Source organism: Artemia sp. Qi Xiang Cuo, chromosome 13 (assembly GCF_049724085.1).
Source record: "Artemia sp. Qi Xiang Cuo chromosome 13, ASM4972408v1, whole genome shotgun sequence".
Taxonomy (NCBI): domain Eukaryota; kingdom Metazoa; phylum Arthropoda; class Branchiopoda; order Anostraca; family Artemiidae; genus Artemia; species Artemia sp. Qi Xiang Cuo.
This window is the reverse complement of record NC_142806.1, coordinates 8118370-8136042: the sequence shown is the minus strand read 5'-3', so window position 1 is coordinate 8136042 and position 17673 is coordinate 8118370. Positions and strand designations below refer to the sequence as shown.

The window sequence follows — 17673 nt, the reverse complement described above, 5'->3', positions numbered from 1 at the left end:
AAATATAATAGTTTAGAAACGAGTTTGGGCTATATATTTGCACTTTAGGGGGCGGGGGGGGGGGGGGTTTAAAGCATAGCATATTTTAAATGTGTAGCCTAAGCAAGCCTACTTTAACCTAACCAAATCTATTTAACGTAACGAAAAGAAATATGATGAAAATAGAATACTTTATTAGCAAAATTGTGAAAACTACAACCTTGAAATATGCTCCCAGAACGCAGAAATATCCTCAAGAATCGCGTTAAAATGAACGCGGCCTTCTGCCCTTACTGCCACCAGCCATATGTACTCCACTAAGCATGAATATAAATGATGGTGGGATGTACCTCAGTGCCGTTAAATTCTCTACTTTGCGGAAGCCCATACGCTCTCTACTTTTTGGGTAGCGTCGGTCGCTTCTGGGTCGACAAAATTATTTTTGTGGTTCACTTTCAAATGAGCAAAATCTGCTTGTTCCGCGTCAGTTGTGTTGTAGCCCTTCCAAAAATCTGAAAAGATTCTTGAACATCCATGGTGAGACACTATTCCATTACTATTCAAAGCAAACTAACCGGTGTCCTCAAGAATCGTGTTAATAATGAACTAAAATGAACTATGTCGAGAATCGCGTTAATAATGAACTTTTCTTTGTCTTTGAGACGGTCAGCCAAAGCTACCTATTTAATAATTCACAAATGACTTCAGTAGGAGGGACCCAATATATACGACTTACACATAATTTATGCATGGTTTATTGATCCACTAAGGGAAATAATTTCTGGGAAATTGATTTACATAATCAAAGGGGAATAGATTTCTGAGAAACTGATTTACATAATCGAAGGGAATTATCGATTCTAGGGGATTTCATTTTTAAATATGGCTTCGCTGGTCTTTAGGTCTGAGAGATTAATTAATATTCTATTTTTAAATATGGCTTCTATGGTCTTTAGGTCTGAGAGATAAATATTAATATTCTATCGAAGCCATAATAGTGTAAGTAGGAACACATTAGATTTATTTTCAGAAATTCATACGAGATCAAGACAGATTAAATATATTTTACGCAGGAAATGGTTTCTTGGGAATTTCAAATGTGACAGCGCAGGGATGCCGAAACAAAGGAACACGCAGGAATTACTTTTAGGGATTATTTGGACGAAAAGAAATTAATCAACATTTTAGGGATTTTGTGGGTGAAACAGTTTGAGACATTTTAGAGGATGATTTGGGGTGAAACTCTGTGGTTGTTATAATATACAAGTTCCATTTGAACAGTGTTGTAAGGTCCCCTACCCAAACCCCCAAGGACCCCCCCATCTCCCCCCATTTTTAATACTTTTATTTGCGCACTTGAGACACAGAAGGGCCCCCCAAGGGCCCCCTCCCACCCACTTTTTTTGCCCCCCTCCCCCCATTTTTTAAATACTTTTTTTTGCATTCTTGAGACACAGAAGGGCCCCCTCCCCAAACTTTTTGACCCGTTTTTTAATACTGTTTTTTGCGCACTTGAGACACAGAAGGGCCCCCCTCCCCCCGGTCCCCCAAAGGCCCTCGCCCCAACTTTTTTTGCCCCCCTTTTCTTAATACTTTTTTTTGCGCACTTGAGACAAAGAAGGGCCCCCTCCCCCCACCCCAACTTTTTGGGCCCATCCCACCATTAGTGTTTGGTCGTGGTTTACGTTGTCACTATTACATTCTCTTGATGCTTTAAAGTTCATTTTGGATTTTTTTTTCTCGTTGAAATCTAAGAGTTGGAATATTTCAGTAGTGTTTGTCGTGGTTTACCTTGTCACTGTTACATTCTCTTGACGTTTCAAAGTTCATTTTGGATTTTTGTTTTCATTGAAATGTAAAAGTTGGATTATTTCAGTAGCGTTTTGTCGTGGTTTACCTTGTCACTGTTACATTCTGAAGATGTTTCAAAGTTCATTTTAGATTTTTTTCCTTGAAATGTAAGAGTTGGAATATTTCAGTAGTGTTTTGTCGTGGTTTACCTTGTCACTGTTACATTCTCTTGATGTTTCAAAGTTCATTTTGGATTTTAATTTCATTGAAATGCAAGATTTGGATTATTTCAGTGGTGTTTTGTCGTGGTTTACCTTGTAACTGTACATTCTCTTGATGTTTCAAAGCTCGTTTTAGATTTTTTTTCATTGAAATGTAAGAGTTGGAATATTTCAGTAGTGTTTTGTCGTGGTTTACCTTGTCACTGTTACATTCTCTTGATGTTTCAAAGTTCATTTTGGATTTTTTTTTACATTAAAATGCAAGAGTTGGCATATTTCAGTACTGTTTTCTCGTGGTTTACCTTTTCTCTGTTACATTCTCTTGATGCTTCAAATTTCATTTTAGATTTTTTTTTCGTTGAAATATAAGAGTTGGAATTGTCACTGTTACATTCTCTTGATGTTTCAAAGTTCATTTTGGATTTTTTTCGTTGAAATGTAAGAGTTGGAATATTTCAGTAGTGTTTTGTCGTGGTTTACCTTGTCACTGTTACATCCTCTTGATGTTTCAAAGTTCATTTTAGATTTTTTTCCTTGAAATTTAAGAGTTGGAATATTTCAGTAGTGTTTTGTCGTGGTTTACCTTGTCATTGTCACATTCTTTTGATGTTTCAAAGTTCATTTTGGATTTTTTTTTCGTGGAAATGTAAGAGTTGGAATATTTCAGTAGTGTTTGTCGTGGTTGACCTTGTCACTGTTACATTCTCTTGATGTTTCAAAGTTCATTTTGGATTTTTGTTCTTTGAAATGTAAGAGTTGGAATTGTCACTGCTACATTCTCTTGATTTTTTAAAGTTCATTTTGGATTTTTTTTTTCGTTGAAATGCAAGAGTTGGAATATTTCAGCAGTGTTTCATCGTGGTTGACCTTGTCACTGTTACATTCTCTTGATGTTTCAAAGTTCATTTGGGATTTTTTTTCGTTGAAATGCTAGAGTTGGAATATTTCAGTAGTGTTTCATCGTGGTTTACCTTGTCACTGTTACATTCTCTTGATGTTTAAAAGTTCATTTTGGATTACATTCGTTGAAATGGAAGAGTTGGCATATTTCAATAGAATTTTGTCATGGTTTATCTTGTCACTGCTACATTCTCTTGATGTTTCAAAGTTCATTTTGGATAAGATTCGTTGAAATGTAAGAGTTGGCATATTTCACTAGTGTTTTGTCTTGGTTTACCTTGTCACTGTTACATTCGCTTGATGTTTCAAAGTTCATTTTAGATCTTTTTTGCCTTGAAATGTAAGAGTTAGATTATTTCAGTAGTGTTTTGTCGTGGTTTACCTTGTCACTGTTACATTCTCTTGATGTTTCAAAGTTCATTTTGAATTTTTTTCGTTGAAATGTAAGAGTTGGAATATTTCTGTAGTGTTTGTCGTGGTTTACCTTGTCACTGTTACATTCTCTTGATGTTTCAAAGTTCATTTTAGATTTTTTTTTTCCTTGAAATGTAAGAGTTGGAATATTTCAGTAGTGTTTTGTCGTGGCTTACCCTGTCACTGTTACATTTCTGATGTTTCAAAGTTCATTTTGAATTGTTTTTTTCGTTGATATGTAAGAGTTGGAATATTTCAGTAGTGTTTTGTAGTGGTTTACCATGTCACTGTTACATTCTCTTGATGTTTTAAAGTTCATTTTGGATTTTTTTTTCTTTGAAATGCAAGAGTTGGAATATTTCAGTAGTGTTTTGTCGTGGTTTACCTTGTCACTGTTACATTCTCTTAATGTTTCGAAGTACATTTTGTATTTTTTTTCGTTGAAATGTAAGAGTTGGAATATTTTAGTAGTGTTTCGTCGTGGTTTACCTTGTCACTGTTACATTCTCTTGATGTTTCAAAGTTCATTTTTGATTTCATTAGTTGAAATGTAAGAGTTGGCATATTACACTAGTGTTTTGTCGTGGTTTACCTTGTCACTGTTACATTCTCTTGATGTTTCAAAGTTCATTTTGGATTTCATTCGTTGAAATGTAAGAGTTGGCATATTTCACTAGTGTTTTGTCATGGTTCATCTTGTCATTGTTACATTCTCTTGATGTTTCAAAGGTCATTTTAGATTTTTTTTCCCTTGAAATGCAAGAGTTGGAATATTCCAGTAGTTTTTTGTCGTGGTTTACCCTGTCACTGTTACATTATCTTGATGTTTCAAAGTTCATTTTGAATTGTTTTTTTTCGTTGATGTGTAAGAGTTGGAATATTTCAGTAGGGTTTTGTTGTGGTTTACCATATCACGGTTACATTCTCTTGATGTTTTAAAGTTCATTTTGGATTTTTTTTCGTTGAAATGCAAGAGTTGGAATATTTTAGTAGTTTTTTCTCATGGTTTATCTTGTCACTGTTACATTCTCTTGATGTTTCAAGGTCATTTTAGATTTTTTTATGTTGAAATGTAAGAGTTGGAATATTTCAGTAATTTTTTTGTTGTGGTTTAACTTATCACTGTTAAATTATCTTGATGTTTCAAATTTAATTTTGAATTTTTATTTGCTAAAATGTAAGAGTTGGAATATTTCAGTAGTGTTTTATTGTGGTTTACCTTGTCACTGTTACATTCTCTTGATGTTTCAAATGGTTTACCTTGTCACATAATCGTTTAACTTGTTTACTTAGAGTGGTGCACCACTCTAAGTGAACCTAAATTAACCCAACTTTTTGCATATATCTCTCACTATGACTGTGTGTGTGAGCAGGTGTCATATATTTCAACGAAAAAAAAAATCCAAAATAACTTTGAAATATCATGAGAATGTAACAGTGATAAGGTAAATCACGACAAAACACTACTGAAATTTTTCCAACTCTTACATTTCACGTAAAAAAATATCCAAAATCAACTTTGAAAAATCAAGAGAATGTAACAGTGACAAGGTACACCATGACGAAATACTACTTAAATATTCCAACTCTTACACTTCAAGGAAAAAAAATCCAAAATGAACTTTGAAACATCAAGAGAATGTAACAGTGACAATTCCGACTCTTACATTTCAACGAAAAAAAAAAAATCTAAAATGAACTTTGAAACATCAAGAGAATGTAATAGTGACAAGGTAAACCACGACAAACACTACTGAAAAATTCCAACTCTTACATTTCAACGAAAAAAAAATCAAAATTGAACTTTTAAATATCAAGAGAATGTAACAGTGACAAGGTAAACCACGACAAAACACTACTGAAATATCCCAACTCTTTTATTTCAAGGAAAAAAAAATCTAAAATGAACTTAGAAACATCAAGAGAATGTAACAGTGACAAGGTAAACCACGACGAAACACTACTGAAATATTCCAACTCTTATATTTCAACGAAAAAAATATCCAAAATAACTTTGAAATATCATGAGAATGTAACAGTGATAAGGTAAATCACGACAGAACACTACTGAAATAATCCAACTCTTACATTTAACGTAAAAAAAATCCAAAATGAACTTTGAAACATCAAGAGAATGTAATAGTGACAAGGTAAACCACGAAAAATACTACTGAAATGTTCCAACTCTTAAATTGCAAGGAAAAAGAAATTCAAAATTAACTTTGAAAGATCAAGAGAATGTAACAGTGACAAAGTAAACCATGACAAAACACTACTCAAATATTCCAACTCTTACATTTCAATGAAAAAAAAAATCCAAAATGAACTTTGAAACATCTTCAGAATGTAACAGTGACAAGGTAAACCACGAGAAAACAGTACTGAAATATGCCAACTCTTACATCTCAACGAATGAAATCGAAAATAAACTTTGAAACATCAAGAGAATGTAAGAGTGACAAGGTAAACCACGACAAACACTACTGAAATATTCCAACTCTTACATTTCAACTATAAAAATCCAAAATGAACTTTGAAACATCAAGAGAATGTGACAGTGACAAGGTAAACCAAGACAAAACACTACTTAAATATTCCAACTCTTATATTTCAAGGAAAAAAAATCCAAAATGAACTTTGAAAGATCAAGAGATTGTAACAGTAGCAAGGTAAACCACGACAAAACACTACTGAAATATTCCAACTCTTACATTTCAAGGAAAAAAAAAATCTAAAATGAATTTTGCATCACCATGAGAATGTAACAAGGACAGGTAAACCACGAAAAAAACACTAGTGAAATATGCCAACTCTTACATTTCAACGAATATAATCCAAAATGAACTTTGAAACATCAAGAGAATGTAACAGTGACAAGGTAAACCACGACAAATATTCCAACTCTTACATTTCAACGAAAAAAATCCAAAATCAACTTTGAAAAATCAAGAGAATGTAACAGTGACAATTCCTACTCTTATATTTCAACGAAAAAAAAAAATCCAAAATGACCTTTGAACCATCAACAGAATGTAACAGTGACAAGGTAAACCACGAGAAAACAGTACTGAAATATGCCAACTCTTACATTTCAAGGAAAAAAAAAAAATCTAAAATGAACTTTGAAACATCAAGAGAATGTAACAGTGACAAGGTAAAACATGAAAAAAACACTAGTGAAATATGCAAACTCTTACATTTCAACGAATGTAATCCAAAATGAACTTTGAAACATCAAGAGAATGTAACAGTGACAAGATAAACCACGACAAAACACTACTGAAATATTCCAACTCTTACATTTCAAACAGTTCGTGGTAACGAACTGTAAGTAAGGAGCGACCCGGCTCAATGGTAACCGAAACTCTAGAAAACGGTATTTTGATACAAATAGATACATCAAAAGAATCACATTTTAATGCTGATTTCAAATATATAAGTTTCATCAAGTTTAATCCAACCCATAAAAAGTTAGGCGCCTGAGAAAATTTGGCTGATTTTTGAAAAAGGGGGTAAAGACCCCTAAAAGTTATAGAAACTTAATGAAAATCACACCATCAGATTCCGCGTATCAGAGAACCCTACTGTGGAGGTTTCAAGCTCACATCTGCAAAAATGGAGAATTTTGCATTTTTTGCGAGAAGAAAGATTACGGGTGCGTGTGTATTTGTTGTTTTTTTTCCCAGGGGTGATCGTATTGGACCAGTTGTCCTAGGATATCGTGGGAGGGCTTATTGGAATGGAAATTGAAAGTTCTAGTGCCCTTTTTAAGTGACCAAAAAAAATGGAGGGCAACTAGGCCCCCTCCCACGCTCATTTTTTTCCCAGAGTCACCTGATCAAAATTTTGAGGTAGCCATTTTGTTCAGCATGTTCGAAAATATTATAAGTATGTCTTTTAGGATGACTCAATCCCCCGAACTTCCCGGGAGGAGGGCTGAAAGTTATGAACTTTACCCAATGTTAACATATAGTATTGGTTATTTGGAATTATACAGACGTTTTCAGGGGAGATTTTTCCTGGTAGGGGGGGGGTCAGGGGTTATGTGGGAGGATCTTTCCATGAAGGAAGTTTTCATGGGGGAAGGGACATTGCTATGAAGGGGACGCCGGACTTCCCAGCATTATTTAAAAAAAGATCATAAATTTAATATAAAAAAAACAAGTATTTCAACTGCAACAGCAGCAACGTTGAAACTTTAAACGAACAGAAAATATTACATATATAATTGGGTTCACCCCGTAGTCAATGCCTCTCTCTTTAAGCCAAAGATTTTTTAATACTTTCATAAGAGCTATTTATTCTAATTAACGGCCTTTGTGATTAAGCGGTCATTTCTAAAGAATTGGAACAAAATTTGAACTTTCGCTTAAAGAGCAAGGTATTGACTAGGGGGCGAACCCCCTAATAAACGTATTAAAAATATATGAATATAGAAGTTCGTTACGTAAGTTAATTCGTAAGTTACGTATATTTATTACTAATAAAAACGTTCTTAAATAAAATTAAACAAGGTTCGAGAAAGCCATTTAACTAAATAAAAGTAAATTAATATGAAAATTTTGTTTTAATTATTCATGAACGGTGAGCCAAGATCAAAACCTGTATTTGTTCAAAAACGTTCAAAAATTAAATAAAAAAACAAGTTTTTTAAACTGAAAGTAAGGAGCGACATTAAAACTTAAAACGAACAGAAATTATTCTGTATATGAAAGAGACTGTCACCTCCTCAACGCCTCGCGCTTTCCGCTAAAGTTTGACTCTGTCTCACAACTTTTTTTTTTAAAAAAAAAAAAAAATTTTGCGTAAAGCGCGCGGGGTTGAGGAGGGGACAGCCCCTTTCATATACGGAATAATTTCTGTTCGTTTTAAGTTTTAATGTCGCTCCTTACTTTCAGTTTAAAAAACTTGTTTTTTTTATTTAATCAACGAAAAAAAATCCGAAATGAACTTTGAAAAATCAAGAGAATGTAACAGTGACCATTCCAACTCTTACATTTCAACGAAAAAAAAAACAAAATGAACTTTGAAGCATCAAGAGAATGTAACAGTGACAATTCCAACTCTTAAATTTCGACGAAAAAAAAATCCAAAATGAACTCTGAAACATCAAGAGAATGTAATAGTGACAAGGTAAACCACGACAAACACTACTGAAACATTCCAACTCTTACATTTCAACGAAAGAAAAAATCCAAAATGAACTTTTAAATATCAATAGAATGTAACAGTGACAAGGTAAACCACGACAAAAAACTACTGAAATATCCCAACTCTTTCATTTCAACGAAAAAAAAATCTAAAATTAACTTTGAAACGTCAAGAGAATGTAACAGTGACAAGGTAATCCACGATAAAACGCTACTGAAATATTTCAACTATTACATTTCAAAGAAAGAAATCCAAAATAGACTTTGAAACATCAAGAGAATGTAACAGTGACAAGGCAAACCACGACAAAATACTACTGAAATATTCCAACTCTTACATTTCAAGGAAAAAAAAAATCTAAAATGAACTTCGAAACATCAAGAGAATGTAACAGTGACAAGGTAAACCACGAGAAAACACTACTGAAATATTCCAACTCTTACATTTCAATGAAAAAAAAATCCAAAATGAACTTTTAAACGTCAAGAGAATGTAACAGTGACAAGGTAAATGACGAGAAAACACTACTGAAATATTCCAACTCTTACATTTCGACAAATGTAATCCAAAATGAACTTTGAAACATCCTCAGAATGTAACAGTGACAAGGTAAGCCACGAAAAACACTATTGAAATATTCCAACTCTTACATTTTAACGAAAAAAAAAAATCCAAAATGAACTTTGAAACGTCAAGAGAATGTAACAGTGACAAGGTAAACCACGAGAAAACACTAATGATTGGAGGGGCCCAAAATTTGGGGGGGGGGGGATGGGGCCCTTCTGTGTGTCAAGTGCGCAAAAGAAGTATTAAAAAGGGGGGGGGGCAAAAAAATTGGGGGGGGGGCCCTTGGGGGCTCGGGGGAAGGGGGCCCTTCTTTGTCTCAAGTGCGCAAAAAAAGTATGAAAAAAAGTGCCCAAATCATCCTCTAAAATGTCTCAAACTGTTTCACCCAAAAAATCCCTAAAATGTTGATTGATTTGTTTTCGCCCAAATAATCCCTTAAAGTAGTTCCTGCCTGTTCCTTTGTTTCGGCATCCCTGCGCTGTCACATTTGAAATTCCCAAGAATCCATTTCCCGCGTTAAATATATTCAATCTGTCTTGATCTCGTATGAAGTTCTGAAAATATATCTAAGGTGTTCCTAGTTAAACTATTATGGCTTCGATAGAATATTAATATTTATCTCTCAGACCTAAAGACCAGAGAAGTCAACTTAGCCTAACCTTACCCCCACCGTCCTAATGTGCAAATATATAGCCCAAGTTATAGAACTCCAGTGTATTCTGTCACCCGTTATAAAACTGGCTATAAAACTGGTTTTCATAGATCGTACGTTACCCTTATTATCCTTATCAAATTATCCTTACTATACTTTCATCCCCAGACCTATTCTTGGGGCTGTGTCGGTCATGTTAAATCTTAAGGTATAGTTTTGTAAGTTTTTAACTATGCTAAACAAAATGGTTATTTCAAATGTTTGATCGGACAATTTTTGGGGAAAAAAGTGACGTGTGAGGGAGGCTAGTAGCCGTCTGATATTTTTGGTCAAATGAAAGAGACACCAGAAATTTTAATTTCCGTACAAATGAGCCCTCTCCCGCTGTTCTGAGACCGTTGATTTAATACGATCACCCCTGAAAAAAAAACCAACAAATCAACATGCATCCATGATTTTTCTTCTGGCATGTAATAGAAAATACAACACTTTTGTAGGTAGATGCTCGAAAGCTCTACAGTAGGGTTGTGTGATATGCCAAATCTAATGGTTTGATTTTTGTTAAAACTCTTTGACTTTTTTGTGGGTGTTTCCTTCCTCTTTTAAAAACTAGGCAAATTTTCAGTTTCTTAGCCCTTTATGGGTAAAACTAAGGTAAATGGGTCTTATTTATTTGGAATCAACACAGTAAGCCGATGATATATCAATTGATATAAAAATTCAGTTTCTAGAGTTTCGGTTGCTATTCAGCCCTGTTGCTCCATTCTTACAGTTCGTTACCACAAACTGTTCGATATGTTAGCACACAAATCCCAAAAATTAAAGAATATGACGTTGTCTGCGCTTATTAGGTGTTTTAAATACAAATAAGAGAATTTGGAGGATTATTAAAGTTTTGATTATATTTTAGAAGTAAAGATTAAAATCATTAGACAATTCCCAGAGTAGATACCCCCCTTTACTGCCAACCGACGTCAATCATCAAACTTCAAACGATTTATTCTATCTAGTTATATTAAAAATCCTACTATAATTGCACTAAGTTGTATTTTCTTTTTCAATGATTTCATTTTCATTGAACATTATATTTAATGTATACCTACCTTCTTATTTTTCAGTATCTCCTTTTCTGTTTTATTTGTAGATGTATAGAGTGTATTCAAATCCACCATTCACTCCACTTTCAAAGGTTTTAATAGAAGAATTTCTAATTTAGAACAGATAGACTACAGAGAAAAAAAAAATAAACATGGAGACAAAAATTCGACCCGGGCAAATATTGTGAAATAGGAAGTATAGAACGTTTTTGCAATTTTGCGATTAGCCAGCTTCGCCTGTTATCTTGATGAGAACGACCTGGGGTCCATATCTGATATAGACGTATGGTGGGAAATCGGAAGTTTCAAAGGCGTTACATTTGTATAAAACTAATCTGGAACATATTACGAACTGTTGTGAGTCACTTTTTTCCGTTTTTTATTAATTTTGCTTTTTGTATGATTTATTCCATTATGTCATGAGCCTAAACGCTATAACGGGAAAAATCACTAGCTTTAGAGCAAAAATTACTATAAGACATTAGCTAGAAGAAAATCACTACCCAACTTAAAACAATCACTAGAAATAGTGATAAATCCCTAGGGGTGGCAACCCAGCTCTAAACCCCTCTATGAAGATTTGAATAAAACAAGCGATTTTTGGACAAGATTCTCCCCAGCCATCAAATCTGAGGGAACGTATAAAGTTGCTCTTGTTGATTGTAATCTTAAAAATACTTATGATACATTGAGAAAGGATTGTACGTGTGATATAGAAGTAAGACCAAACGATTGGGCAGTGTATGGCAAGGAAGAGGAATGGATAAAATCCCTTAACTATGATTTATACCCGCATCTCACTTTGAAGTACAAGGATTATGGTGGTATGACTGATTTTTGTCGTGCTGTCAACAAAAAAATCTCTGCTCAGAAAAATGTTGCCTTCAAATTTAACTATTCAATAGAACAGAGGAGAATTTACATTAGCTCTCCAGCTGAGAATGAAATGATTCATCTCGATGCTAATCTGAGAGATGTTCTTGGTTTTAAACTAAATATAATCAGTGGTATAGAACACGTTATTTTTGCAGACTATTCACCGGGCTTCTCTTCTGACAATTCTATATTTCTTTCCGCATCCTTTGGCGAGACATCGAGAGTTGGTAATACCAATATCCCCTTCCTGCGTGTTCTTGAACAAAAAACACTCATTAACAAATTTACTACTACAATATTAAGCACCTTCAATGCCTTCCAGTCAACACTTGGTATTTGGAGCTCTGTCAGTTAACAAAAAGAAGTGATTTGGGCGATCCACTAGCAATAACAAAGGGTTTGGCTGTAATTACATGTCATTTTGAAGGCATTCAGTGAGATGGCTAATAGAAAAATACTTTTGTTTGTCCTGATATTGAGTACTATGTTGCTTCTCTTGGACCAAGACAACTGGCCATAGAATGGACTATTACTGGGGTCGTTCTTCCATTTCCGGTTACGGTCTCGGCAATTGGTTTGCGAGATTATTTCACTTTGCATTACCCCTGGCTAAAAAATATATTGCACCGGTTGCCACGGATTTTGTGTCCTCTACACTACATGGTTGGGAGTCTGGGAAGGATTTTAAAGAAAGTGTTTCACAAAAATGTCAGGCCCAGCAAGCGATCCCTTGGCGACCGATTGAAATCACGGCAGAGCAGAAAAAGTTTAAAAAGGCCGAGGAATATCTCATCACTCATCAGTCTCAACTCAACCTGCAAGCGGAAAACATCGCTCTTGTCAAACACGAAAATGAAATTAGAAATTGTTAGATCGAAAAAGGATTTATTTTCCTAGAAATGGCATATGTACCACATAAAGAAGCTTATCCTTCAGTCAACTCATCTCTAAATCTTTTCAATTTAGAAAATGTTGAATTGAGTGTAAAACGTGGCTACTATGAACAATTTTACCCGCAACAACCGCTCTCTAAAAACTTATATATTCAAATTTATTCCAGTGAAGATTATTTTATAGATTTGACTCCTGCATTTATAGATTTGCATTTCATTGTCAAAAAATCTAACAATGAAGAACCAAGTGCAACCGAGGGGCTATCGTACGAAAATTGTTACGACAGAATTTGTTGAGACAAATCAGTGTGTGCATAAATGGAACTTTGGTGAGCACAAGCAACAATCTTTCAAATTATGCAAGTTATATACAAGTCATGTTGATGACTCCAATGTCCTAAGAGAAATTGAGAGGTATGGCTTTTGGATATGAATATAAAACGGACACTGACACTGGTAGTATACTTAGAAATGCGACAACTAAAGATTTACACTTGGTTGGTAAAATTTAATTTAGAAACAACACTGCCATGACCTCTTTTATTTATACGGAATAATTCTTTTTTGTTTTAAGTTTTAATGTTGGTCCTTAGTTTCAGTTGAAAACTTTTTTTTTTATATAGTTTTCGTATCACATCCAATCTAGGGGAGCTAAGACACCTCAAACCTTATTAAGGAGCTGGACTAAGAAGCCATACAAGAATTGAAGGAAAAAATAAATATAAAGTGGAAAAAGAAAATCAAAACATAGCGTAATTTCTTTTTTTATTTTTTTTTTTTAAGAAGAACGATTCTTTGTTTAAAAAAAATTAAATTTAGTTGCACTTTCCTGGATAAAGTAGCTCCAGGAAAGTAACTTCGACACAAAAAGTTAACTAAGTAGACAGATTTGAATACCGACATGCTTGCGGAGAATTTTGCTAGCTCAACAGAAATCTGCCTTTAGGCTTAGGGATTTATTTGACCTGTCTCGAAATAAAAAGCCGCTCATTATTCAGACATGAATGGAAATTTAAATAAAAGATAATTTCTTGTGTAGGTACGATAAATAGTATTATAAACTAAGCTTGTTTTCATTTAAAATTGGTAAGAATTACCTGAATTCTCCTACAGAACTGTTTTCATTTGTCTTTCTTCCTCTTTGGATACCTTCCTGAGGCATGCTTCAAAAATAGAAAAACCCGAGGCATGAAAAAGTTCAGTGCTTCAAAAACAAAAGTTTCAACTATCTGATAGAGTTGCAGGAAAAGGTATAGAGGAAAATGAAAAAGTTTGTGATACCTTAGATGTGACGGAAGATTTGTTTTGTGAGGAAGAATTAGTGACAGTACTAAAGGGGTTAAAAGATAATTAGGCTCCAGGTGCTGATAGGGTGGTAAATGAGTTTCTTAAATATGGGGGCTCTGAGGTTAGAAATAAGCTACTGAAGATTATGAATATAATTTTTGAAAAAGGGGAACTACCTAACGATTTTAGGAAAACCTTAATTAAGCCACTTTGTAAGAAAGGTGATAAAAGTGAATGTGGTAATTATCGAGGCATTAGTCTGGTGTCTGTAGCGTTCAATTCTGTTGATAGAAGAGCCTTAGTAGAGGTTTTATCCATGTATGGTATACCAGACAAATACATTAAAGTGATTAGTGCTTTGTTAGAGAACATCACTGCTGCAGTTTAGGTAGGAAATGAGGTTATCAGCTGGTTTTGTATTAAATCAGAAGTTCAGCAGGGTTGTTTTCTATCCCCTTTATATAGATTATTATGATGTACTTTGTCTTAAGGAGTACAGGAAAGGCAATGGGAGACCAAGGAATCAAATGGGAAGGAAAAAGTCTCCTGGAATAAGATTATGCTGATGATTTCAGCATTCTAAATGAAAGTGTGAGCAAAATGAATAAACTTTTAGAGGTTTTAAGAGTTCAGGGTGCTAGAATTCGTTTGAAAATCAATGTTAAGAATACTAAGTCACTAAGGCTAGGAATAAGTACCAGCCTGAAGTAATAGCCCATCGCCCATCGGTCTGGCTGTCGCCCTATGTTCAGTGTTGCTAAATTTTAAAGAAAACATCCCTCGCTGCTCGTTCAATCCTTTAATTTGATTACATTGTTGTCAGATTTTATCTCCTATAACCTAAAGGACTATTAAAAATACTCCAGCACAATTACTTTAGAACAGTGGAGATGCTAAGGGGCGAGATATTCTTCTCGAGAATTAAACCATATCTGCTCGACTAGTAGCTCATTTGAAAGTCCCTTTTTCTCTGATTCATATTATGTATGTTTTACTGCATTTCAAAGTTTTGGATTCAGTTTAGTTCACAAATTAAGTTTTTCTAAGAAATTCAAAATCCCTGTCTTACAAAAAATTGTGCCATGGCCTTACTTTGGCTTATTATTCCCTATACAGTATTTTTACTAAGTGAAAAACAATATCCCTTGTATTTATCATAAAATTCAATATTTTATTCATTGCTACAGCACTTTTTGAATTTTTTATTTAACCAGGGCAATTTTTTATTGCCCATGTCTTAAAATTCCATCTATAAGGTTGAAGAATTAGAAAAGGTTCCTATTCTTGTCAAAACGTGGAGTGCTATCATCAGACAGATGAGACGTTTCAAATGAGCTATCACTCTCAACAAATCGAAGCACAATCACAATTGGCTCATAGCAGAGGAGATTCTCAAATAGCGACGAAGACCACACTGCCTTTCCATCATAAACAAATAAGAAGAACAACAGGGAAATTTCCCTGTTGTTCTTCTTATTTGTTTAAGAGGAGATTCTAAGGAGCCAGACACTACTTTTTGGGACTAAACCATATCTGCTTGACTAGTAGCTCATTTTTATAGGTTGTTTTTCTCTGATTCATAAGATATACGTCTTACCGCGTTTAATAGTCTTGAATTCAATTTACTTCCCAAATAAAGTTTTTCTAAGAAATTTAAAATTCTGGTCTTACAAAAAAGCGTGCGATGGCCTTGCTTTGGCTTATTATGTCCTATACAGTGTTTTTATGAAGTGAAAAACAATAAAACTTAGAATTATCATGGAATTCAATATTTTCTTCATTGCTACAACTCTTTGTGACTTTCTTATTTAACCAGGGCGATTTTCTTATCGCGATTTTCTTATCTTAGACTTCAAATTCCATCTATAAGGTCAATAAGAAGAAGGTTCCTATTCTTGTCAAAAAGTGGAGTGCTATCATCAGACAGATGAGACATTTCAAATGAGCTGTCACTCACCATAAATCAGAGCACAATCACAATTGGCTCACAGCAGAGGAGATTCTAAGGGGTCTGACACTACTTTTGGGGACTAAACCTTATCTGCTTGACTAGTAGCTGGTTTTAAATCCCATTTTTCTCTGATTCATAATATATACGTTTTACCGCGTTTAAAAGTCTTGAATTCAATTTAGTTCTCAAATAAAGTTTCTCTAAGAAATTCAAAATCTTTGTCTTACAAAAAAGCGTGTGATGGCCTTTTTTTGGCTTATTCTGACCAATACAGTGTTTTTATGAAGTGGAAAACAATAGACCTTAGATTTACCATACTATTCAATGTTTTCTTCATTGCTAAGACTCTTTATGACTTTTTTATTCAACCAAGGCGATTTTCTTTTCGCCCAATTCTTAAAATTTCAGTCTAAGAATTAGAAAAAAAGCTCCTATTCTTCTCTAAACGTGGAGTTTAGAGAAAATTAATTTCTGTTCGTTTTATATTGACATAGTCTTTTCAGGGAAAAAGAAAATGATACTTTAAATCTTTTCGCTTTTTAAGACTTTATAGTTTGGCCTGCTATTTGTATACTGGAGAAAAATTTTCAGCAATTTTTAACAACATGCTCAATTTTAAAGATCTGGACACAAACAGTACTGTTTAATTTAGTTTGATACCTCCTCTAGTTGACCTGAAATGGAAAACTTGATACCATTCGCAAAAAAATCTGTTTACTTTCGTCGATAGCTTGGATACACTTACGCTATTTTGATTTGGTTAAATTTTAAGAGCAGAAATAGCCACGAAAGGTTGAACATAATACCCTCAGTCTTTCTTGGGATACTGCTCAGATGCCTTATTGGGAATAAGCATTATCACAGTGCATTTTGATTTAATCTTAAGGCAACATCTAGTCTTTAAACATAATGGGCAAATGGGAGGGTGGGCGTGGAACGGTGGGCATGGGAGGGTGAGCGTGGGAGGGTGGGATTGGAAGGGGGATTAGTTGCCCTCCAATCACTTTCGACTATTAAAAAGGACATCAGCCCTTTCTATTTTCAATTGAATAAACCCTTTTCGAAGTTCCGACGACAACTCCTTCGATACGAAGTGCCCTGGTCTAAACAACAACAACAACAAAAATAATACATTATACCCACATCGACCTTTAATATAAACACTTCAAGCCTTCGAATCACTTTTGATTATTAAAAAGAGCACTAGGCCTTTCAATTTCTAATCGAATGAGCTCGTTTTGAAACGACAACGCTTTCTATAAGCACCTTATATGCCCCCAGGACATAAATTACAACCCTTACCTTAGGTCTGTTGGGGTGGTTATTATCCTCTAAGACAGAATTTCCAGAACTTTCAACTATGTTAAACAAAATGGTTATCTCAAAATTTTGATTGGATGTGTTTGGGGAAATGGTGGGCATGAGAGGGGCGGTAGTCGCTCTCTAATCACTTTCAACTATTAAAAATGTCAAAATGTCAATTTCCATCCAAACGAGCTCTTTTGAAATTTTTACGACAAAACTTTCAGTAAAAATCTTGTATGCCCCCAGGGCATAATTTACTACCCTTGCCCTGAGTGCTGGGGGCGGTTCATTCTCAAAGACCTAATTTCCAGGACTTTCTTCTACGTTGAACAAAATGGCTATCTGAAAATTTTCATTGGATGTCTTTGGAAGAATGGTGGGCGTGAGAGGGGGATTAGTTACCCTCCAATCACTTCCGCCTATTACAAAAGGCACTAGCCCTCTCAATTTCGAATTGAATGAGCCCCTTTTGAAGTTTTACGAAAAACTCTATCTATAAAAACCTTATATGCCCCCAGGGCAGAACTTACAGCCTTTGCCCTTGGGGCTCTGGGGGGTTTGTCATCCTTAAATACAAAATTTCCAGAAC

General features: G+C 34.5%; 1 protein-coding gene across 1 annotated transcript in view; it reads left to right on the top strand.

The window, feature by feature from the left end:
• The window catches only part of LOC148944899 (uncharacterized), a 65712-nt gene that overhangs the window by 21109 nt on the left and 26930 nt on the right, over nucleotides 1–17673 (top strand). The window contains exon 4 of the mRNA XM_089098890.1: nucleotides 11317–11596. Coding sequence (XP_088955016.1) covers nucleotides 11317–11596 — 280 coding nt within the window. The remainder of the gene's footprint in view (nucleotides 1–11316; nucleotides 11597–17673) is intronic.